Source organism: Rhinopithecus bieti, unplaced genomic scaffold (assembly GCF_001698545.2).
Source record: "Rhinopithecus bieti isolate Rb0 unplaced genomic scaffold, ASM169854v2 scaffold_7684, whole genome shotgun sequence".
Classification (NCBI taxonomy): Eukaryota; Metazoa; Chordata; class Mammalia; order Primates; family Cercopithecidae; genus Rhinopithecus; species Rhinopithecus bieti.
The window spans coordinates 2,528,784-2,552,101 of record NW_016806071.1 but is presented as its reverse complement, the minus strand read 5'-3'; the positions used below and the strand labels follow the sequence as shown (position 1 = coordinate 2,552,101).

The window sequence follows — 23,318 nt, the reverse complement described above, 5'->3', positions numbered from 1 at the left end:
CTGGGGGGCTGGCCAGGCTGGGGGCTGTGCCCTGTGCATGGGGAGTGGACAAGTCTCTTCCCCTCAGGCCCCCATGGCTCACCCAGAATACAAGAAGTGGACCCCAAATTCATCCCCACTGCCCCTCCTGAATTCCTGCCCAGGCCCCGCCCTGCCCTCCAGGCCTCGGGCTCCCCACACACTCACAGCCAGTGGGGAAGGTCTTTCTCACAGACCCGCTGTTGCCTTTGAAACCCCTTGGTGGCTCCCTGGTGCTCTACAGGCCATCTCCCGGCACTATAGGCCCTACACCTCCCACCGTGGGCACCTCCTCAGCTCTCCCACAGCCACATCACCTCCTCTCCAAGCCCTCCTCACACCCTCCACCCCCTCCCCGGGCCAGAGTGTCCTCCTAAGCGCTGTCCAACCTCTGTGCTGGGCTTGCTCAGTGTCCCTCTTCTCAGCCAGGCAGGGACCTCTCTGATTCATCCCAGGTCTGAGTGACCCGAGGCAGGGGACGCGTGGCTCTAATTGAATCCTGATCTTTCCCAAGGCTTCCACAGGACCCTGCTTGAGGACTCTGGCCGCTGCTGGGGCTTGAAGCTCACAAGGCTTCCCTTTGAGGACATGTCTAGTGCTTCTGTTCTCTCAGAAGCTTCTGCTCTGCTGGTACTGCAGGGGACAGGAGAAGGACTGGAGAAAATGACACCTCTCAGGGTGAGTACCAGGGACTGCCATGTCCTGCCAGACACACCCACGTGGAACTGCCCCCAGAACCTCAAGGCAGCTTTGCCCCTGCTGGACTGAGGAGAGGCTGGGCCAACCTCGGACCCAAGGAGAGGTACCCATGGCCCTGGGACCTCATGAGGAGGGGAAGCAGAAAGAGACGACCATACCTTGGTGCTGCCACGGAGAGTTGCCAAATTAAAGAAACAGAGGAGAGCAAAAAGAGAGAGACAGCAGTGAGAAGCTTGCTGGGGTTGGCCTGGGAGGGAGAGCGGAGGCCTGCCGCGGACGGCCCCTGCTGCCCCCAGCCTGCCCCACCCCAGAGGTAGGCTCCCTCTCTCACACACCATACACACACACACGCACACACACACACCCCACCACCACCACACACCACACACCATGCCATACACACCCACGCACCACACACACGCATGCACACACACACGTGCGTCCACACGTGCCCGGGCACACATACGGCCCTGCCCTGTCCCTGAACCGGCCCCAGGACTGTCCCTTGGGGATGCTGATACAAATCCACTCGCTTTCGTCTAAAAGCAAACAAGCTGGCTCTGTGTCTGCAGGCGCATTCGCCTGGAAACGGGCGGCAAGGCCCATCTCTGTGTTTGTTTTTCCAGAGCCTGACGTGTGTAGAACATTCCTCAGGCCCCATTCCCCATGAGCCCTCAGGAAACCCTGTGGCCATCCCCAGCCAGCAGCCAAGCCCCGCCTGGAATCGCCATGTGGGCTGCAGCGCTGGGCAGCCTCCCTCTGTCTGTAATGAGGACGCTCCGTGTCTGCTCTGTCTGCCATGCGGAGCCCCTGCCTGTCTGCACTTAAAGGCCAGCTCTGCTGGGAGCGCTCCCCTGTGCAGGCCCGGTGCTGAGCACCCACCATCCACCATCTCCCTGAGCCCACACCCACCCCATGAGACTCATCCTGCTTTGCAGAAGAAGAAACTGAGGCCTATATTTTGCCCAAGATCCCACAGCTGGGAGAGGAAGGGAGCGTGTGCAGGCCTCTGTTAGAATGCCTCCTCTGCTTGGTGGCCTCGAATGGTCCAGTGAAGTGGGCAGGGGAAAGAGAATCATCCCAGTGGGGAAGCTGAGGCCCCGTGCAGGACAGCGGCTTATTTGAATCTGCTCAGGGGATCTGTGCAGTCAGGACTTGAGCCCCATACTGAGAGCCTGGGACACGGCAGGATGTGGTCAGCACCCAGTCAGTAAGAGGACAGACAGGGGAAGGCTGCCCAGTCTATGTGCAGGGCCTCACACCTGCTGCCTCAGCTGACCTCCCTCTCTCTCTGAAGCAGGGATTTTACCTCTCAGGAAGCCCAGGGAGGCCAGGGGCTTTCCTCAGACCTCCAGGACCAGGAGGCAGGGCCACGATTACAACCGTGGTCTGGTCCTCTCCAGTCTGTTCTGAGAAACTTTCCCACCCATGGAGAGAATCCCACATTCTACAATGCCAGAGGGGAGCTGGGGACATAGCTGGTCCCCTCTGGAAAGCAAGGCCCTGCCCTGCAAGGGGCCTGACCCAAGGGGCCTCTGGGGGCGGGTGCTGGGACAGCAAACTAGCAACACAGAGCTGCCTGTGGTGTTTATGTGGGGGGCTGGATCCTAGTGGGGTGCTGGGCTTGGCGTCTGCACTTCCCAGGCCTCCCTGGGACCTCTTGGGGAGACGAAGGCCTGAGATAAGCCTGCGGGCTCACTCTGGGCCTGGCCTGACCGAGGCCTTGGGGCTCTGTTCACACACCAAGTAGGGGCCAGAGGCCTGTTGCTTTGGGGCTGGGTCCAGGAAATGCACTAAGGAGGGAGGGAGGAAGGAGGAAGGACAGGGAAGGTGGCCCGAGAGGCATGGGAGGGTGGGGAGACGGTGCAGGGAGGCCTGGCACTGTCAGCGCTGGCTTGTGGCCTCTGGGAGACATAACTGGGGGTGCTGGGGTACAGAGCGTGCCTCTCAGGGCCTGGGTCAGGGTGCCATGGGCCCCTTGGGCTGAAAAGGTGACAAAGGCAGGGAGATTTGCTAGCGCCACTCCTCACTTCATGTTCGCAGCACAGCCTGTGACAATGAAGCTGAGAAGGGGAGGAGAGCTGGGTTCAGGTTGGGGACGGGGCCCTTCCTTGCCACCCTCACCCCTCTGCTCTGCTGCATCCCCCAAGATGGCTTCCACATCAGCTTTTCCAGCAGAGAGAACTGGACTTGGAGTGGTGCAGCCGGGTTTGCATCCCAGCTCTGCCACACACTGTGGACAGGGCAGATGGCTCAGTCTCTCCGAGTCTCAATTTATGAAATGGGGATAATAGGCCCCATCTTGGTTGATCACCAGGATGAAACTGGGAGCAGTGTGTGTGAGACTGTGGGGCCGGATGTGCAGAGTGTCCCCTGCAGGCCTGGCCTGGCCTCAGGAATATTGCTTCCCTGCTGTTTTCTGTGCACTGAATCTTTTCTGGGTCTCGGTTTTCCCGGCTCTAAGGTACATGGCTGGCATCAGAGGCCCGCAAGTGCCCTTTCAGCTCCAACCTCTGCTGTCTCATGGCCTCCAACTCACCCTGCAGGGGTCAGCTGCCCTCCTGGGCCCGTTTCCTCCTCATCTGTGAACCGGATGGGTTGGGGGGCAGCCACCCAAATCCCCCAGCCCCTGACCCACAGAGTTCCCCAAACACCTGCAAGAAGCATAGAGAAGCCAGCCTGGGGCCTGGACATGGCTCTGCTGCAGACCCCAGTCTCCTGTGGCACATGGGGGCTGGGGTCCTCCTGGGGCATGTGCCCCTCACCCAGGGTCTAGTGTAAGGCCCTGGTCTGAGTCAGCTCTGCCACCATCCAGCTGTGCGATGGTGAGCAGGCACTGGCCTCAGGTGTCCCGCTTCCCTAATCTGTCAAATGGCTTAGTGACTGCCCCTGCCTAGAGCGCGGGGTCCGTATGAGATCCTGGGGGGTGAAGTTTTAGGAAGCACTCTATTAACGGCACATGGAGGGCTGCCTGGGCAGACACTGGAATAAAGCTGTTATCTATGCCTGGCGCAAACAAGGGAAGGGAGGTGGGAAGGGAGCCAGTATCTGGAGGCCTGGGTCACCCGCAGGAGCCTGGAGTCTTAGGCACTGCCCACCTCTGCTCCTCACCTGCAGGGCTCAAGTGACAAAGGACTGCCCTGGAGAGTCTCTGACCTATGTCTACGGAGGGGATGGGAAGAGCAGGGAGCAATCTGCTCTGGGCGTGGCTGACAGGTTCCAGGGAGGGGACACAGGAAGGTGAGTGTGCTCCCTCCATGAGGCTGTGCACGGCTCTGGTTCCCAGGCTGGTACCCATAGGACAAAGGAGTGCTTCTTAACTGGGGCAGGTTTGCCTCCCCTCACCCCTGGGGACATTTGGCATCAGAGAGTTTTGGTTGTTGCGACTGGGAGTGGGAACATCGCCTCCTCTCTAGTGAAGAAAGGCCAGGGATAACTGCTAAATATTCTAGAATGCAGAGGACGCCATCCGACCCACTGCCCTGCCAAGCATCATCCTGCCCCGAACATCAGCGGCGCTAAAGGGTAAGGCAGGGAGGCAGGGGCTCTGCACTGAATGAGTGGCAAGTGTGCAGCCGTCCTCCACCCCGCCCTGGGCCTCTGCCTGCTGGGCCTACCGTGTCTAGGTGGGTGCGCTGGTGCTTGGCGCGGTCGCTGGAGTTGCTGAAGGCCTTCTGGCAGCCCGGGTGCTGGCACAGGTATGGCTTCTCGCCTGTGTGGCTCCTCAGGTGTATCTTGAGGTTCTCCAGCCGTGAGAAGGCCTTGCTGCAGCCTTCAAACTGCAGGAGAGGCTGGTGAGGGGAACTCCCAGCCCGCTGGACACCCCACCCCTGCCTGGAAACTAACCCCCTAGGTCTGCCTGGCCCTAGCACCCTGCCCCTCCCATCCTGCCTGAGCCTCTGGGAGCTCCGGCTCCACCACCTGTGAAGTGCTCAGGACCCAGGCCTCATCTGGAAACGCCTGGTGAGTCCAGAAAAACAGCACCCCGACTTAGAAATGGGGCACGAGGGCTGGAGAAGAAAGTGGCCTTTCCAGTTCTGGACCTGAAAGGCTCCCCTCTCCAGGGCCATCTGGAAACGATGCACTGCCCTGACCACAGCACAGCGTGGAATCAGTACTCTGAGGGCAGGCATGTGTCCCAGCACAGAGAGCTGAAATATGGACGGACCCACAGCCTGGATCTGAATCGGGCTCTGTCCCAGAGAGGCTTTGGGTGGTACTCTTGACCCCTCTGTGCCTTGTTTCCTTGTTTTCAAGCTTGAGACTATGTGGCCACCACTCAAGGCTGACATGAGGGCCCCAGGGGGTAGGACACTGAATGTGGCGGGGTTTGTCTGTCTGGAGCACAGAGTCAGAACAGCTAACTGCTGTCAGAACAAGAGCCACATTTGTAAACTGAAGGGCCCTGCATAGATCCTGTGGCTCTGTGATCATATACAGCCCTCCACACCTCTCTTTAGGCCCACCCCATGCCCTAGATCAACATGGGGAGTTGGCCAGACAATTTCCAGCCTTTATTCATTCAAGTCACTCAGCAAGGAGTGTCCCCTCTTTCACAGCCACCTGCCAACCTCCCTCAGCCCTCACAGCCACCCACCAACCTCCCTCAGCCTTCAAAGTCAGCTCAAATGCCGCCCAGCGGAGGCAGCAGCCTCTGGTCCTTCAGTGTGATGAGCTGCTCCTTCTGGCTTCTCCCCATCTGTCCCTGTCCCAGCCAGGCTGATGTTCTGGCCACATGCTTGCATGGGTGGGAGAGGGGACCAGCGCTGATGGGCACCTGCTACATCCAGGTGTGGTGCTGGGTGTTGGACACACAACAGCTGTGAAGTATATGGCATTAATGTCCCCGCCTCAGAGATGGAGGCTTCATGTGGTCAAGTGACCTGCCCAAGGTCATAGGGCTGTGACATGGCAATGACAGGGCTCAGGCCAAGTCTGATGCCAAAGGCCAGATGGCTCTGCTATGCCTGCTGCCTTCCTAGGGCCAGGGTGACCCTTGAGGAAGGAACAGACCAGAGGAGGCTGGCCCCTTTCTCATGAGCCATTGATTTTCCAGGGGCCGAACAGGCCAACCCATTGCACCTAACCCAGATTAGGGCCATGGGACCCCCGCCCCTCCGGACCAGGGGCCAGCATAGGTCCCAGCAGCAGTGGCCACAGGATGAGCTGGGAGCAGCCATGTTACCCGAGGACTGGCGCTCCCAAAGCCTGCTGTTTACACCCTTCTCTGGGGCCTCATGCTGTGGGGAGTAGGGGAGGAGCGGTTGGGTGCCTGGTGGTGGGGCCATTTCAGACCCTGTGATCCACCTGGCTGATTTCAATGGCCTTGGCTCAAGGCTGTTCAGCACTCGAGTAATTTTCTGGTGCAGAGGCTGTTCACTGGGACAGACCTGGCTCTAGTCTTGCAGTGAGTGCCAAGATGCAGACAGAACTCAGACACGGGTCCTGGCCTCTGGGGGTACAGAGGCCCATGCGGGGGGAGATGCAATACATACACACCATCATAAAGCGACGCGGTTGAGCTGTCACGGAGGGAAACACGGGCTGTGGCCACACAGAGGAACGTGCCTAAGCCAGCCAGGGGGCCACAAGATGCTTCCACGGGCTTGATTGACTGTAGCGAGGCTAGATAGACATGTACAGTGTGGAGACAACAGGCAGCAGTTACCCCAACACTGATGCATTTGCCTCATTCAGTCTCTGCCCTGCCTGGGCCCTGAACTGTGACCAACAGATCCAAAGAAGATAGTGGGGTGCTCCACACTGAAGGTCAAGGAAGGGGCGGCGGGAGGCACCAAAGCGTGAAAAGGGTCCAGATCCCTGTGAAGGCCCCTGGTGGTTGAATGTGGAGTTCATCATCTTGCCGGGTGGGCTGGGCCTCTACTGGCAAGAGTCCTGCAGGAAGCTCAGAGGCCAAATAGCGGGGACTCAAATGCCAGGCCAGTGAGCCTGGACTCCCTACTTGGGGGACAGTGGAGACCCTTCTCCTAAAGAAAGGGAAAGGACAGGGTCAGATATGTGCCCTCTAGGAAGACCCCCTCTGGCTGCTGGTGACAAGTGGGACTGGGGAAGGAGAAAGGAAGATGGCAACCTGTAGCAGTCTAGATGAGGGCACCAAGGCCTCATCCAGGGCAGAGGGTGGCAGATGGAGCACAGGCCAGGGCACAGCTGCTCAGACAGACCAATGAAGAACAAGAGACACAAGAGACAATGGATGGTCTGGGACAAGCTCCCTCCACGCCTGTCCCCGGGAAGCCCAGCCACAACTCAGGGCCATGCTCTGCGGGGTGAGCCAAGGCGAGCCGTCCACAGCTGGGTTTTAGAGGCCCTGTTCTGTTCCCTACTTCCAGATGTTTCCTTTTCCATGCATCCAAGCCAGAGGAAAATCCTGGTTTTGGGCAGTAAATATGCCGCAAGCCACCTCCCTTGCTCGCCTGCAACGCCCTTGTGCCAACCATCATCCCAACGTAAAGATGGGGAGCCCAGGCTAGAGACCGGGGCTTCCTCTAAGGCCATCCAGCCAGCCTTTGTTCCTCTCTGCGCCATGCAGGTGGGAGGTATCTGCAGCAAAGGGCAGTAGCTCCTCCGGGCTGCATCATTTTCCCGACTGCGGGAGACAATGCTGGATCGGTAACATCATCTTCTCCCCGAGGTCCTGTGTATTCCTGCCTCGGCTAACCCTCCACTCAGCACAGTTGCTCCTACCCCCAGCCTCTGTTCGGACTGTCCCCCTCCTGGGACTCCTTCCCTTCCAGCTCTCTGACAATCTGATTCCATACGTTTTTCAAACACCAGGATCTTGCCGCTTGGTGATTTCATGGTCTCCAACATGGACCCAACTGCCTCTCCATGCAAGACCGCTCCACACGTGATCTGCAGGAGTGAACTGCTGAACAGTCCTGAATTCTGTCAGGAATTTCCACGCCCTCAGGCCTTTGCTTTCAGCCATTCCTAGGCCTGGGAATGCCTTTCCTTTATTTGCTATTTAGCAAACATCTACTCCTGTTGCTTAAGCACTGCCTCTGAGAAGTCGTCCTCAACCTTTCCCCACTCCTCCCTCTTTGACACCCGTGAGGCTTGTGGGGTAGGGTTTTCCCTGCACAGCCATGGCCTTCTCCCCATGCCCCCAGGCCTGAGAGTTTGAGAGTTCCTTGAGGCAGACGCTGGCATCCTCAATCATGGGCAAAGGTGGGATGAAGCATGATATGGGGGTTGCTGGGCATGTGGTCCACGCACCCCTGGAGTTACACCCCCTCACCCAGTGTGCAGCAAGGTACTCCGATATGTCATGGTGCACTGATGCCCGTGCTGTGCCCATGTGTGTGGCCCAGCCTTGTCCTACTCCCTGCCCCCATGGAACTCTCCAGGCTGAAGCTGGCAGGCTGGTATAATAACAGCTGGCCCGGATGCCCCGATGGGAGTGGCCCGTCCCTCCAGGTGAAAGAGAGAAGAGCAGCAGATTGAAGGTGCATACCCCGTCAGGACTGGTCCTGGGATGAGGATGCTGCAGCAACCCTGCAGAGCCAGAGTCATGCACCCACTCAGGACCAGCATCCCAGACACGCAGGGGCCTTGATGGCCTACCGGCTCTGCCTGCAGCTGCCTGCCAAGGTCCCTGTGTCCTTCCTAGTCAACAAACTGCACAGATAGGGACAACACAGGTACAGAGAGAGGGATGGGAGCGATCATCAGTTCAGTCCCTATTGTGTGCTTGGTTCTGCTGGGCCTGGTGCTGTCACAAATGTGGCATCTTATCTTCTCCACCATCCAGTAAGCAAATATTACTATCCTCACTGACAGATGGGGAGCTGACGCTCAGGGTGCAGCCAGCACAGGGGTTACACACACGGACCCTGGTGTAGACCCAGCCCAGGGGGCACTCTTTGGGTCCCAGAAGCAGCCTCCAATGAGTGTGAGGTACCCTTTGGGGTGGGCTTGGCTTGAAGGGGCCCCATCCACTGGCTGTGTAGGGCTGAGGGGGCTGTAGGGAAGGAACCCCCCATCACTGGGTTGTGGGGGCACAGATGCTGCAGAATGGATGCATGGGGCTTGTTAGAGCAGAAATGCAGCCATCCAGCACGTCGCTGGCTTCGGACCTTGGTTTCTCAGGGGGAGGGAGAACTTACCTTAAAGTAATGGCACCATGACTGAGAGCATCGTACTGATTCCATGGGGCCTGCACCACAGGGAGTGCCACTGGGGCAGGGCCTTCCTCACATCCCAGTCGCCTCAGCCTCTACAGTACATTTGTCCTGGACAGACACCTGCTTCCTGTTGCCAGTGTCCAAGGGTACACTGGACCCCCACTGCAAGGGCTGAGTGCCTCTATGTGGGGGGTCAGGGAGGGGCATTGTTCCCCCTGTGCCAGGGGCACTGAACCTGAGCTATGCCACAGGCAGAACTGCCATCTCTCCTAAGAAAAAAAGTGCCTGCAACACGAGGTAAGCCCTGTGGCCTGAAAGCCACCTGTGCACCCCATCCCTCCACTCCTACCTTACCACCCACCCACCCCAACCCTGCTACTGTGCACCCCCCATCCTTCCACTCACGCACTTCTGGGAGTCACTCACTCATCCTCTCCTCTTTGAGCACACAGGTTCTTATCCTCCTGCCTCACTCAGCTGCCCCTCTGTGTGCCTGGCAGTGTGCTGGGAGCTGAGACCCAAGGGCATCAAAGACCCACAGCTCCAGACACACTGGAATGTGTTCAGAGCCCTAGGAAGGGGCTGACCCGGGGGCTTCTGGCTGGCAGAGGCTGGGGAGCTACAAAGGCCTTCACAGAAGAGCTCAGCCCTGACACCCAGGTAGGGGCTAGAAACACAGAGCCAGGAAAAGCATTCCAGGGAGAGGGCAAAGCATGAACAACAAAAGCAGGGAGGCTGGAAGAGGTGGGATATGTTCTGGAAACAGTAGAAGGAAGGGGAGCAGGGAGAGGAGAGGTGAAAGAAGAAATGGGAGTTTTGGGGGCTCCCTTCATTCAAACACATGGGGTAGTGGTTCCTTCTGGAGCAGGCAAGTTTGGGGATTTTTGATCCCAAAGACTTCACAGAAGCCACCCCATGCAATGACTGATGCGGCACAGGCTCTTCACTTGAGGGACTCTGGTGCGACTTCTACTGGCTGGACCACCCCAGGTCACGCAGGACTGATGTCCTGGGTCTGAGCTGTCACTGTTTCTTCCATCTACCTTCACTAAGCACCCACCGTGAGTCTAGGAACTGGGCTGGACCAGTGCTGGAGGGTGCAACATGGGCGCCTAGGCCTCAAGCACATACGGCCCTGAGTTGCCGGCACAGGGCCAGCCCACCTTGGGGCCTCTCCATCCCTCATGGTGGGTGGCTGGGTGGGTGTGGGGCCCCTGACCTCCCACCTTCTATCTGGATGCTTGAGCTAGGAACATGTTCTCTCCCCTCCCAACCCATTTCCATGAGCTATCTGGACAGAAGACTTAAGCCCATAGCTCTGTGTCCCTCCCTGCTCAAACCCTGCATGGCTCCCCAGTGCCTTGACATGTACAGATCCTCACCCTGGCATTCTGGCCAGCATGATCTGGTGGCTTGGTGCTGGCTTGGTGGCATCTGTACCCTCCAACCCCCATACCCACACCACTGCATTCCAGCTTCAGATCAGCCTGCGTGCAAAGCCGGCCTCCACGTTTCCCAACACAATGAATCAGGGTGAGCTCATTTCACATCAGAGACCAGATACCTCAGGCATAAGAAGGTGCACACTGTGGGGGGCTCTGTGAACCACTGTGTGCAGAGGCATCAGCGCTCTGACACCGTCGGTCCACGCGGAGAATGTTATGTGCACCTTTTGTTGAGGGCGGATTTGAAACACACTGGCTCAAATAACGAAATACACAACAGACTGATCTGGCCAGAAGGAAAGGCTCCCACACCATGGGAACGGAGAAGGTGACACTGAGGGCAGGGGGTACTCAGGATGGGGAAAAGGAAAAGCAGGCATGTCTAACAATCTTGAAAAATGTGAGGATAGGTGGTTAGGTTTTTCTTATTTACCCCAAAATACACAAACAGTAAAATATATTTGAAGATGAATTCAGAATGATAAGAGTGACTGGGTAACACCCTCTCTGACACCTACTGTGGGCCAGGTGCTGCTTGTGTTTCATTTAGTTCAGACAACGTGCCCTGCCAGGGAAGCTACTTCCCAACCCACTCTGCAGAAGAAGAAACTCAGGCTCAGAAGGTTGGTGTCACTGGCTCCAGGTCACACAGCCAGTCAGTGACAGAGCAGGAATCTGACCTCGGGTCTGGCTGACGGGTCTGCATGTGTCCCTAACCATATGGTCACTGCCTCAGGGACTCCTACCTAAAGCACCAAGAAAACAAGCTCTCTCTCAGGAGCTGTTACTGTCATTTCAAACCAGGCGCCACAGGTTCCATTCCCGGGGCAAAGCCAGGCCCGGGCCCAGCCCCAGAGCTGACGCTGGGAAGAGAGGGTGCCCGCAGTGGATGCCTCCATGCAGAAAGGAAAACCAGGTGGCACAGTGGAGAAGAAAGTACCAGCTGATCCACAGAACAGCCTTGAAAGGCCCAATTCCCACATGTGAGGCGTGTTACAACAGAAGATTTAAAAAACGGGGAAAATACCCCGGGAACCATGAAGCCCCAGACCATCTGGAGTTTTATAGTAACAGGCAGGGGAAAATCAGAACCTAATTGAAAAATGTCCACTGAAATCCATTACCGCTGCGTGCAGCTTACAGAGCAGAGGGCAGGAGATGAAAGACAGAGGGGAGCCATCCCAGGAGCCAGGGAGGGGGTGGCATTCTCGCCTCTGGGCCAAGCCCAGGGACCCCTCAAGCTCTGGCTGGGGGATGGGGAGGGCTGAAGGCCAGGATCCGCTGGGCACTGGCTCAGACGTTCAAATCACAGGGTGGGTCCACCTTCCTCAGCAAGCCGCACTCAGAGCCTTTTATGCATCTGTGGATGGGCTAAGAGCACGCAGGGGAGCCCCAGCACAGTGCCTGGCATGCCGCTGGCACTGGGTGATGGCTATTCTCTTCCTCGGGCCCTGGGGAAGAACCAAGGGCCCTGTTTCACATGTGAGTTGGTGACACCGTGCTGCAAACCAAAGTGCCGCAAACCAAGTCACACAGACAGAGGTTTGTGCTGGGGTCCACCACCGGGAGCCTTAACCTGGGCTAGTCACATCTCATTTCTGTCCTCCTTTTTCTCTTCTCTAAAATGGGGCCACCACAAATGGCTGGTAAATGAAGGAATATGCCCAGCGTAGGAACTGGCACGTAGCTGGTGTCTAATGAATGTCAAGTTTCCTGCCTGCGGCTGGCATGGCCCAAAAAGGAGGCAGGGTTCAGTTTCTCATGCTCTAACTAAGAATCTGGACACAGAGAGTGAAGAGGAGGTTTGGGGGAACAGGGCATGGCACGGGGGCAGGAGAGGAAATGCCTTCAGTTTTAGCATTTGCCAGTGACTTGCTTCTAAATAAACACATTTCTGATTTAAGGGTAAAATATATTGGGTTACAAAAGTCTGGCAGGCCATTCAGGGATCAACTTCTCATTTTTGTACAAACTTTTAAGTTACTTTACAACAATGATGTGGATGTGGGAAATGCGGTGCCAGCTCCTTCTCCAAGATGTCAACTAATCCTGTGTTTGGCCAGCTCTAAAGGCCAGCGATCTGGGCACTGAGGGCCACTCCTCGCTCCCACACTCTGGGAGGGGCCGCTGGCTGGCCTGAGGTTACTGTCCTGTGCTCCCCTGTGGGGCTCCTCCAGGGTCTCCTCAGAGTTTGGGGCTTCGCCAGTCCTCTATGGGGAGGTTGAGTCAAGAAGGGAAAGGACAGACGGGAGGAGGTTCCTGGGGGTGAGACTGGAGAGCACTGGCCCAGGCTTTTTGATCTGGACCATGAGGCCCTCAAGGGTCTGGTCTTTGGGGATGCGGTGCCACCTACACACATGAAGGAAAGTGGGGGCATGTGCGGGGAACTGACCAGAATAGCAGCTATCACGTTGACCACGTGCCCAGGACTGGGCCAAGCTCTCCCTAAACACCATCTCACTAATCCTGCAACCCCTATTGTTACAGAGCTAGAAACTGAGTTTAGGTGAAGTGCCAGAGTCCCAGTGCTCACTCATGGGATGGAGCCTGGGTTCACCTCCAGTGCCGAGGTCTGTGCCCTGGGCACACTCTGGTCGCAGGTAGCCATGACCAAGCACTACCATGAGAGGCGAGACCATCTGCTCACTGGGCCTTCATAAGCACCCAGAGGAGCTGGAGGCCAGGGAGGGCTGGGGGCACACAGTAAGGCAAGGGAGAATGGGACAGAGGGACCATACGCCTCCTTCTGGGAGCCCGTCCAGGTGGGCCTGTCCTTGGGAGGAGGATCTCAAGGCTGAGGGTGTGGGGGCTGCAGACACCCTGACTCTTCCTCACAGGAACACACTGACAGCCCTGGGCTGGGCTCTTCTCCAGCAAAAGACCCTGTCTGGGCAAGAAATGGGTTCCTGTTCACAGCAGTGCAGTTGAGGGGGCTCCTGGAAAGGTGGCCAGCCAGCGAGGATCAAGAGGGCCACCCTTCCAGGGCATGTAGAACCCCCAAAAGTAGGACATGCAGGGGAAGCTGAGTCAGCTTTTCTTGGGGCCCAAGTGGACAGGTGGGATCCAGGGGCTCTCCCAGTGCTGAGCTGTGGTTAGACATTGTCTGGAATGAGGAAAAAGGCTCTGCCAGGGGTCAGGGCTCTGCAGAGAGCACACAGCACAGAATGACTGACACATGTACACCAAGCCACCAGCCACAGGCCCAGAAATGCGGATACTCACCCACTCTGATGTGAACACCTCTCCTTCCAACCAAGCCACACGTCAGAGACAGAGCCCCAGGACACCAACACACACACACTGATTCACACACACACACACACACCCCGAGACCCAGAAACTCCCTCACACACATACTACAGCCAAACACACACACCCCAATTCACCCACACATACCATATTCTCACATATATACCACATAACACACCCACACATATCACACCACACACACACACTCCACAGCACATGAATGCACACCACACACACCATACCACACATCCCAGCACACCCCCAACACACATACACACCATACCTCCCCCACACACGTACCACACCTACATACACCACGCCACAAACACACATGCCACACCGCATATACCCCCCCACCCCCCTACACTACACACCATACACATAAACCATGTTTACACCCCGTGACTCATGGCAAAAACACACGGGCCAGGACACACACGTTCACACATATACCCAAGCCCCAGACCCGTCACATTCACAAACGTACTAACTCCCACCCACCAGCCACACCGACATGCTGCCCCACGCATAGCACAGCACACGCAGAAACTGGCCACCTGGAATATGGATGTGGGTGCGGGGTCCACTGAGGGACTGGGTCCACTGCGCCTCCTGACCTCTGCATGGTGGCTGGCCTGGCCTGGCCTTGGGGACAGCATGCATAGCCTGAGAGATCCCTGCTGGCCTCTCTAGCCCAATGTCTACTTCCCCTCCCCACACTGCAGCCACAGGCCACACCTTCCCGCCTCCAGGCCTTTACCCATGCTGTATCCTCTGCTCAAGGTGCCCCTGTTCACTGGCCAGTCTTCCCTGTCGCTCTAGACTTGGCTCAAGCCTGAGGCCTTCCCAATTCTCTCACTGTCATCCCGGTGCTGCGGCCAGGACTGCTGGTCCCTCACCACTCTCCTACCGTTCAAGCATGGCACACTCCTCTCAGAGCTCGGCCCTGGGAGGGAGAGAGGCAGACACAAGGCCCCAGCAGTGAGTCTCACCCAGCCCACGCCGCCCACACAGCCAAGCCGTGAACGGGAGCATGTTCCCATTTGTTGGGGGGATTCTTTTTAGGTGGGTGCAGCGTCTCACCATAAGCCCTGGTGGTTAGGCTGTGAGCGCTGCTTCAGGAGGAAGAAGAGGCCACAGTGAATAAAAGTGTCTCTCCAGGCCTCCAGCCTCAACCCTCCCTGCAGACAAACTCACCCCATGGCCTCAGCAGGGGTCTCCCTCCCCCAGAGATGGCCTGGGGCTCAGGTGCTTCCTCCTCTTCCTGTGAGCCTCAGTGTTCTACTTGCAAATGAGGTGTCCTCCTGTGGTGAACACCAGGGTGTGGCCTTGGTACTGGGCACAGGACAGGTGCTCAGTAACGTTAGTCCCCTTTTGGGATCCTCTCCCAAGGTGCAAGAAGAAACAGCAGGGGAGGGGTGGTGAGCAACACCTGGGTCTGAGACCGGAGTCCAGCCCTGGCTCTGCGTGACCTCGGCCCAGCCACCTCCCTTTCCTGAGTTTCACCCCGAGCTGCCTGCCCACCAGGGACCGCCTGCACAGGATGGGGCAGTGGGGCGATGGTACAGGTGACAGGCGCATCCATGCCCAGCACTGCACAACATACACCTGGGGCTGCCTGGGGAGGGCGGAGGCCAGAGATTCTCCACCCACTGCCTGAAAGAAAACCCAGTGTCAGGTCATCCAGAATTGTCACACATGTGCCACAGGCAAAGCTCCCCATCTTGAGTGGGTGGAAAGAACCTGCCAGTGTGCACCTGAGGCTTAGACTCCACCAGAAATGTCCCATGAGGCCCCAGACCCCACCTTGTGAGGGGACAGTGTTCAGCACCAGGCTGGTGAAGAGCGTGGGGGTGGGAGCTGGGCTGAGAAGATCCACTGGTGTGTAGCTCCTGCAGCCACAGGGACCTGAGAGAGTTGGGGGTGGGAGGCCACCGAGAGGACTCTGCTTAGTAGCAGGATAAGCTCTACCAGGAGAGACGGTGAGCCTCCTGTCCCAGATGCTCAGGGACAGAGCTGGATGACGTATACTCATCAGGGCTGCTGGGGCGGTGCAACATGGTTCTTAAGGTTGCCTTCAGGAGATCTCCTTCAGGGAACAGCCCATGGTTCTAAATTGGGCTGGGCCTGCCACCTGGGGCCAGTGGTATCAACAGGCCAGGCTAACGTGCCTTGGTCCTTCCCACACCCACCCAGCCACCCACGTGGTCGACCAAGAGGCCCCAAGGTGGGCTGGCCCTGTGCTGGCGTCTCAGGGCCATATGTGCATGAGGCCTAGTGGCCCACACCATACCCTCCTGTGCTGGTCCAGCCCAGTGCCTGGACTCACAGTGGGCGCTTAATAAAAGTAGATGGAAAAAAAAAACGGTGATTGCCTAGACCCAGGACATCAGCCCTGCACACGCAACTCAAGTTAGGGAAGGGAGGTGAATTATAGCAGGAAACCGGTCACACACGCACAAACCAAAGGAAACCAACCAGGGAGGGAAGGAGAAGCTGGGAACAGAGGCAAACCCATCTGGTGGCCACGTGCCTCCATCTGCAAAGCCCTTCGCTTCCCTGTTCCCACCAGCATCACAGCAGTCCTGTGAGAGGCAGGATGGAGCTGCTGCTTTTGAGATGGGTAAACTGAGGCCCCAGGCGGTGAAGGAAACTCTCTGGGGGTCTGAGGCTTGGTCTGTTCATCCTTTAGAGCTGGGGGAGTTTGGTGAGGAAGGTGCCTGGTGCACAGGTCTGCAATCCACAGCTCCGCCTGTGGCCAGTGATGACGGCACCTGGGTGATCACTCACCCAAGCTGAGGAAGTGGGAGGGCCACAGCCTTGGCACAGAGGCCTCTGTTCAAGGGCTCACTCGGCTTCGCAGCAGTTGCAAGCTGCTGCCTCCTCCCCAAATGCCCCACTGTCCACAGCGACATCTGGTTATAAGCAGGTGCCCAACAGACTCAGCCAGAGGAGCCCTCTGGGCCAGGAACCCTGAGGATATCCCCTTCCCTGATGGGCCTCAGTTTTCATCTGTCAAAGGGGTCCATGTGGAATAGCACTGCACCTCTACTCAAGCGCCGGGGGAAGGAGATGACTTAGCAGAAAGCAGAGCAGACAGGAGCAAATTCCTGGCTTTTGGGTTTCAAAATCCCAGGCCGCAGGGCCGAACGGAAAGACTCTGGACATGGATGAGTCACAGGCAGTTAATATTTCAAATGATGTTTCCACCATAAACCCATCGCAGAGTGCCCAGCACAGGGGCTGGCACAGAGTGGGTGTTCATGAACATCTGCTAATGAATGAAAGAACCAAGCAACAAACAAATGAACCTTGAGGGAAGTGTCGGGCGGGTGGGGAGGTGACTGTCTGCCCAGCAGTCACCTCCCAAATTAGTGGGGGCCGGGAGAGACCTCGTGATGAGGAAAGAGCAAAGCTTCCTGTACTTCCACCCCCAAACGATGCTCCAGCTGGGACAGGGACACTGGAGGGAAGCCAGACGCATGCACATGGCATGGATCCCTGAAAGCTGCGAGGTCCTGAGCTCTGCCCCTTCACCCCTGGGGCTATGCCCTGGGGTTGCTGACAGCACCACTAGCTAGGTTTGTGGGACTTGAAGCAGGGCTGCGCCCAGCAAGGCCCAGGCCACCTGGGGCATCCAGGCAGGACTCTGGCTGTCTCAGGGAGGTCCCGTCCCAACACTATGGAGAAGACATTGAGTCTGGGCTGGCCCTGAGGCAGCCTTTAGATGGACAGGGACAAGCTGATTCTGGCCAAAGATAGGGCAGGATGGTTCAGCAGGTGTCAATGTGATAAATGACTCTACGGGCCCCTTGGCTCACTGTAAGCCCCCAAACCCCAGAATTTGCATGCAACTATGAGAGAAGATGGGCAGTGATCTGTGAACTGCCAGAGATTTGCTACCCAGCATGTGGGGGCTCAGGATAGGAAGGGAGTGAAAGGAACATTTAAAGTTACTTTTTTTTTCTCTTTCTTACTCCAGTTTGTGGACTTCAGGTTTGGACGTGACATAAGTAAAATAGAGAGCACTAGCGGTCCTCCCTTACGGGGATGTGGTCCTCCCTCATGGGGACACAGTCCTCCCTCATGGGGAGGTGGACACGGGGAAAGGGAGGAAAACTGCCACTGATGGGCGCCCTCAAGTCAGGCCATGTTGCCCTTTCGGTGGACTGCCTTGTTTAACCTCTGGAGTGCTCTAGACAGAAGGTGCCACCGTAATTACCTTTGCTAGATGAGGAGACAGATGCTCCCAGAGGGCCTGAGCCCAGGGCCCCTGAGGAGTGAGAGCAGCAGTGGGAATGGAGCCAGGGCTGAGGAATGAGCCCGGGGCTGTCTGATACCAAACCCCTAGCCCCTGTGCTTATGCTGCATTAAGTCGAAAGCAAGGTGGTCTATTGATTTAGGAAACACTGGCCCATGGGTAAGAAATGACTAGAAACAAAGGGCTAAATGTTTTCATGTCACCAGAAAATAATGCTAGCAATGACAGCCACTGCAATAAGCACGCTGGTCTCTCTTAAAATCCCAAATCACTAGCTGTTCAGCTCAAAACAGGTTGGAAAGTTCTGGAAGGGTGTCGGGGAGGTCACCCACCCCTCACCTGCATATGGGACGTCCCAGGGGGTCTGAGAGGGAAGTGGCTATCTGCTGGCCAGGCAGGTCGTCTGGCTCTCACATGAGCCTTCCCTCTATTGAGCAAGGGGCACGGGAGAAACACCCTGTGGTCACCACTTGCAAGAGAGGACCGTGCCAACTGAAAAACGCTACATCCACAAGGGAGAGCAGGAAGGGGCCCCTGAGGAGAAGCGCGCTGTGAGGCGCTCCATGCAGAACCAAGTGGGGGGGCGGGAGGAACCATTCTGGGGCGCGTGGCCCAGCCCAGATACCTGGCTCAGCAGAGCTGCGCCACCCGACTCCGAGGGACGCCTGGAACTCATTAGCATTATGTCAGGAATAATATAAAATTAAAACATTTAGCTTTGGCTTCTAAAATTAAGGAGGACAAAAAGAAAAGGATGCCATTGTGCTGAGCCGCTCAGCTATGACTTGGGCACCAATAATTTACTTTACAGAAAATATATCACTGCATTGCACTTGGGCCCAGTCAGGACCCCGGGGTTGCCAACACGGCTGAGGACTGAGAGAGGAGCCTGCAGCTCAGCTGCGGAGAAGGGGAAGATTGGGAGCCAGGGTGTGGTCCAGCCCCCGGGATACAGTGAGGCCTTTGGGCTGCTCACTTGCCAGGGCAGCACCAGGCACATGGGCATCCTGACACTCTCTTTCCTGGCCCCCAACCTCTACGCTGGCCGTTGCTCCCAGATCCATCATCTCCCCTGCAGCAGGGAGACCCCTAAATTGCAAGCCTCCCCTTGCCACTCCCAAACCCTATGGGTAGCTCCACTGCCTTCAGGATACCACCCTCAGCCCAGCACTTCCAGCATCTCGCTGACTGACCTCTGGAGACCCTCCAGCTGTAGCTGGCTCCCCGAGCTCCCTGGTCCCTCTCCAGGCTCCTGTTACACTGACCACTTGGGCCATCAGAACTTCATATCTGTGTGTTTTTATACATGCTGTTCTCTCAGTCTGGAATTCCCTCAAGTCAGGCTCAGTTCCAACACTGGCTTCTTTGTGAGGTTCTGGGTTTTGGGGCAGGTCCTGGGCCCAAAGCCTCTCTGGGTTCACCTCAGCCCAGGGGTAAATGCAAGTGGCTGGGCTGGGCTACGTGGGAACCCAAGCCCCACACAATGTCAGTACTGGCCGAACCTCCAAGGACCTCATGTTGTGGGTGGGGACACCAAGACAGCCCAGAGAGGGCAAGGCCTTCCCCTGTCCCCAGTGTTTTGCAGGCCCCTGGATCCTTAGGGCAGGTTCTTCCTGCTTCTGTGTGCTCATTTTGGGGAACAGAGTGCTCAAGAGTCATCCAGACCTGGGTTCAAATCCTGATTCCCCTCAAATTCTGTGAAAACCACCTAATACCCTAATTTGTTGGCATTGCCAGGGAGGTAATGACAGTCGAGTATCACCCTCCCAGGGCTCTGGGGAGTCAGCATCAGGACGACTGTAACACGGTCTACACCACCTGCAACCCCACGCAGAGACACTGCAGTCCATGGACCCCAAGGACAGGGGGCCCGATGGGGCAGACACAGGCTCCTGGCTCCTCGGGAAGGCAGTCTGGGCAGAGTCCCTAAAGCCTGACCTGTCCAGCAGCATCATGGGGCAGACTGTCATGCCTTCATTCAGTCATTCACCAGTCATTCATTCATTTCTTCACTCACTCATTCACTCAGCTAACTGCTTATAGCCAGACACCCAAAATACACTGTAGGTGAAAAAATCAAGTACCCAAACAGTAAGTATAGTATGATTCCATTTTAGTAAAGAGTATAATTATATACACGGAGAGCAGCCTGGAAAAATACTCCAAAATATTCAACAGTGGTTATTTCTGAGTGCTGTAGTTAGGGATAACTTTTCCTTTTTTCTTTACATTTCACTCTCTACTTTCTACTTCTTTACATATTATACTTAATTGCTTTATATTTTACACTATGTTGTTTTGGTAACATTTAAAAAATTTACAGTGGGCAGCATCATACTTTCATGGACAGATTTAGTCACAATTCTAGACTTCTTGCCTAGTTCTACACGTGCCCTTGCGTGAGCTGCTGCGGAGGGCGGGACCCTGGACACCCCCTGCTGCATGTGGAGCCAGATCCAGCCTGTGCACTGGCTCCTGTCCTATGTGACATGGGCAAAGGGATTTCCTCTGAACTCATTTTCCACATACAAATCCAGGGACAACACGATGGCTTCCAGAGGGGATCTGAGGATTAAGGAAGACATGGGTGGGGGCCAACTCGCTGAAGAGCAGGGGACACAGCTCATGGTGACAGTGGTGTGCCTGCATCAGGGAAGTGAGACCCACTCGCCAATGCACTGAAGGTTGGGGGTGCCTCCTTGCAGGGTGACATCACTGAGCTCCTGTTTTCCCACATGATGGCCAGGGACGCCTGAGGAGGCAGGGGGCTGGTGTAATTAGATATTGGTGACAGACAGGCTCACACCTAAGAGCAGAGGAGCCAGAGGCAAGCCCAAGCCACAAACCTTGGCAGGGAGGGTGAGGATGACATTTCACTCCGCAGCAGCAGCCAGGAGCCATGGGGCACTGGGGAGGAGCGAGTGCTCCCTCAACACCATCTCTGCAGCCTCAGCCAAATGTCTGGGGACACATTCCTGAGCCACCTGGATGGGGTGCAGCTTTGGATCAGGAAGACCAGGTTCAAGTCCCAGCCCTGCTGCTTACTCGCCTGTGTCCTCAGGCACATTACTCAGCCTCTCTGGTTCTGGAGGTGTCTTCTGGAAAACGGGGTTAACACTCCCTGTTTGCAGGTGTATTGCAACGACTACATGAGATGAGAGATGGCAGGGCTTGTCAATCTGGGCTTGGGACAGTGTCCATCCAGCAGTGCCAATACACCAGCGACAGGCGGCACACTCCATGCAACCGACACCAAGGTGCCTCTGCTCCCATCATTTTCTTCTGCTCCCATCATTCTCTTTCCAGAATGTTCTTCTCCTGTCACTTCACCTGGCCAAGTCCTGCTCATCCTTCAAGCTTCAGCTCATAAGCCACCTCTTCCAGGGAGCCTTCATAGAATTCCCTGTTGTTAAGACTAGGCTGCCCTGGGGTCCCCCACCACACCCTTCCTTCCATCACAGCCCCTGGACTCAGCATTGTAACTGCCGGGCTCTGCGCCTCTTTCTTCCCCTGACTGGGTGTGGGAGGCAGACACAGGATGGACCTGGTCCTGACTGGCCTCTCATTCCAGGGCCCATCAAGGGACTAGACATACAGCAGGTGCTCAGGGCATGCTTGCTGACTGCAACAGTGTGCTCCATCAGGGTTAGCCACCCTTGTTTCACCTCACCACTGGGGAAGGAGGGAGGCTCTTTCCTTTTAAAATCCCAGAAGGTCTGAGTTGAAAGGGATGTTAGAGGAAGTCTACCCATTTTGCAGATGGGAAGACTGGGGCTGGGTAAAGAGAAGATACCTGCTCAAGGCTGCCCAGTATGTCAGTGTGATACAGAGACAGAGAGCCAGGGCTCCAGACTCCCAGCCCAGTGCTCTCTGATCCTTGGCCTCAGGGCTCTCTTCTCACAGTCAGAGAAAGGGCAATGGCCAAGAGCTGCAGGCTTGGTGGGGTTGAAGGTGGCAAGACCAACAGTGCACCCTGGTCTGGGCACCCCCATCTCCCCTCGTCAGCACAGAACCTGCCTGAGCTCTACTGCACTTCTCACTGCTGGCTCCTGCCTCTGATGGACGGAAGGTGTCACTTACCTCCGTCAGGCCCCACTTCCCAGGCCCCGACCCAGGCAGGGCTCCCCTAGCACTCCTACCCCTCCAGAATGTTACCAATGGCCAAAGCCCTCAGGTGGGCCCCACAGGCCTACTCAAGCCTGGGAATATATTCGCGAATGCCAGCGCCGTGGGTTTTCATCATCTTTGGTATGGCCGTACATTCTGGAATACAAACTTGGTGAATCAGGCTCAGACTGGGTTTAGCGAATTATATTTCCCTGCCTCTCCCTTTGTGCTGAGCCAAGCCTGGCTGTCAGAGATCACCAGAACAGAAAGGCAGTGATTTCTCATTAAAAACATGGTTCATAAAGTCGATTTCTATTTTACTGTAGTAGCCAGGAGCAGCCAAACGCGGCCTAGTGGAGGCGGTCTCTGTGAGGGGCAGCAGGGAGGACTTGCATTTTCTCATCTATGCTTTATTATGCTTTCCATGTTTTCGAAATAAGCATATAAAACTTTTACAAATATTTATTTTTCAAAACTCAAGGACAGACTCCTCTTGCTTCTCCCTCCCACCTCCCTGCTGGCCGCTTCCTTTGCTGTTTTCACACGGGGGCATTTCTGCTGAGTGCAGGCTGAATGTCTCCCCTCCAGCTGCCACACTCCATGGGACTCAGGGGCCAAAGATGATCTCACAGGGCCCTTCTGGCTCTGGCACTCCACACCCAGGGTATGCCCCAGGGCACCTGAAGGTGGGGCTCAGGTGGGTGAGTACTGAGAGCCTCCCTTCACACCAACACAGGACTTCGACCTTGCCGTGCACATCTCTAATGGGAGACCCGGTCTGCATGCAACACTGAGTGAGGCTTTAGCATGTTACCGCTGGTATTCCCATGTCCACCATGGACAGGGGGCTCTCAGGGCAGGACTGAGAGAGGGGCCACGTATCACGCGTGGACACCTGCTCCAGCTGGATGCTAATACCCACAACCTTGACTCATCCTGTGACAATGCTGCCATGCCACCAGGATTATCCCTGCTCACATTTCTACCACTTTGTCATGCTGCCTTTGCTGTGACAAGAACCCTGGGCCTGGCTATTGAGGACAGGTCTTGGAGGAGTTTAGAAGTTGCTGAGGCCGGGCGCGGTGGCTCAAGCCTGTAATCCCAGCACTTTGGGAGGCCGAGACGGGCGGATCACGAGGTCAGGAGATCAAGACCATCCTGGCTAACATGGTGAAAAATACACCATGTTAGTCTCTACTAAATTTTTTAGTCTCTACTAAAAAAAATACAAAAAAACTAGCCAGGCGTGGTGGCGGGCACCTGTAGTCCCAGCTACTCGGGAGGCTGAGGCAGGAGAATGGCGTAAACCCAGGAGGCGGAGCTTGCAATGAGCTGAGATCCGGCCACTGCACTCCAGTCTGGGTGACAGAGCGAGACTCCGTCTCAAAAAAAAAA

General features: G+C 56.5%; 1 protein-coding gene across 6 annotated transcripts in view; it reads right to left on the bottom strand.

Moving 5' to 3' along the window:
- The window catches only part of GLIS1 (GLIS family zinc finger 1), a 252,254-nt gene that overhangs the window by 19,795 nt on the left and 209,141 nt on the right, over positions 1-23,318 (bottom strand). For 4 of the 6 annotated variants that reach the window (XM_017874552.1, XM_017874554.1, XM_017874557.1 and 1 more), the window contains exon 5: positions 4,335-4,496. The exons of the other annotated variants lie outside the window; for them this stretch is intronic. In XM_017874552.1, the coding sequence (XP_017730041.1) occupies positions 4,335-4,496 (162 nt within the window). The remainder of the gene's footprint in view (positions 1-4,334; positions 4,497-23,318) is intronic. 6 annotated transcript variants of the gene reach the window in all.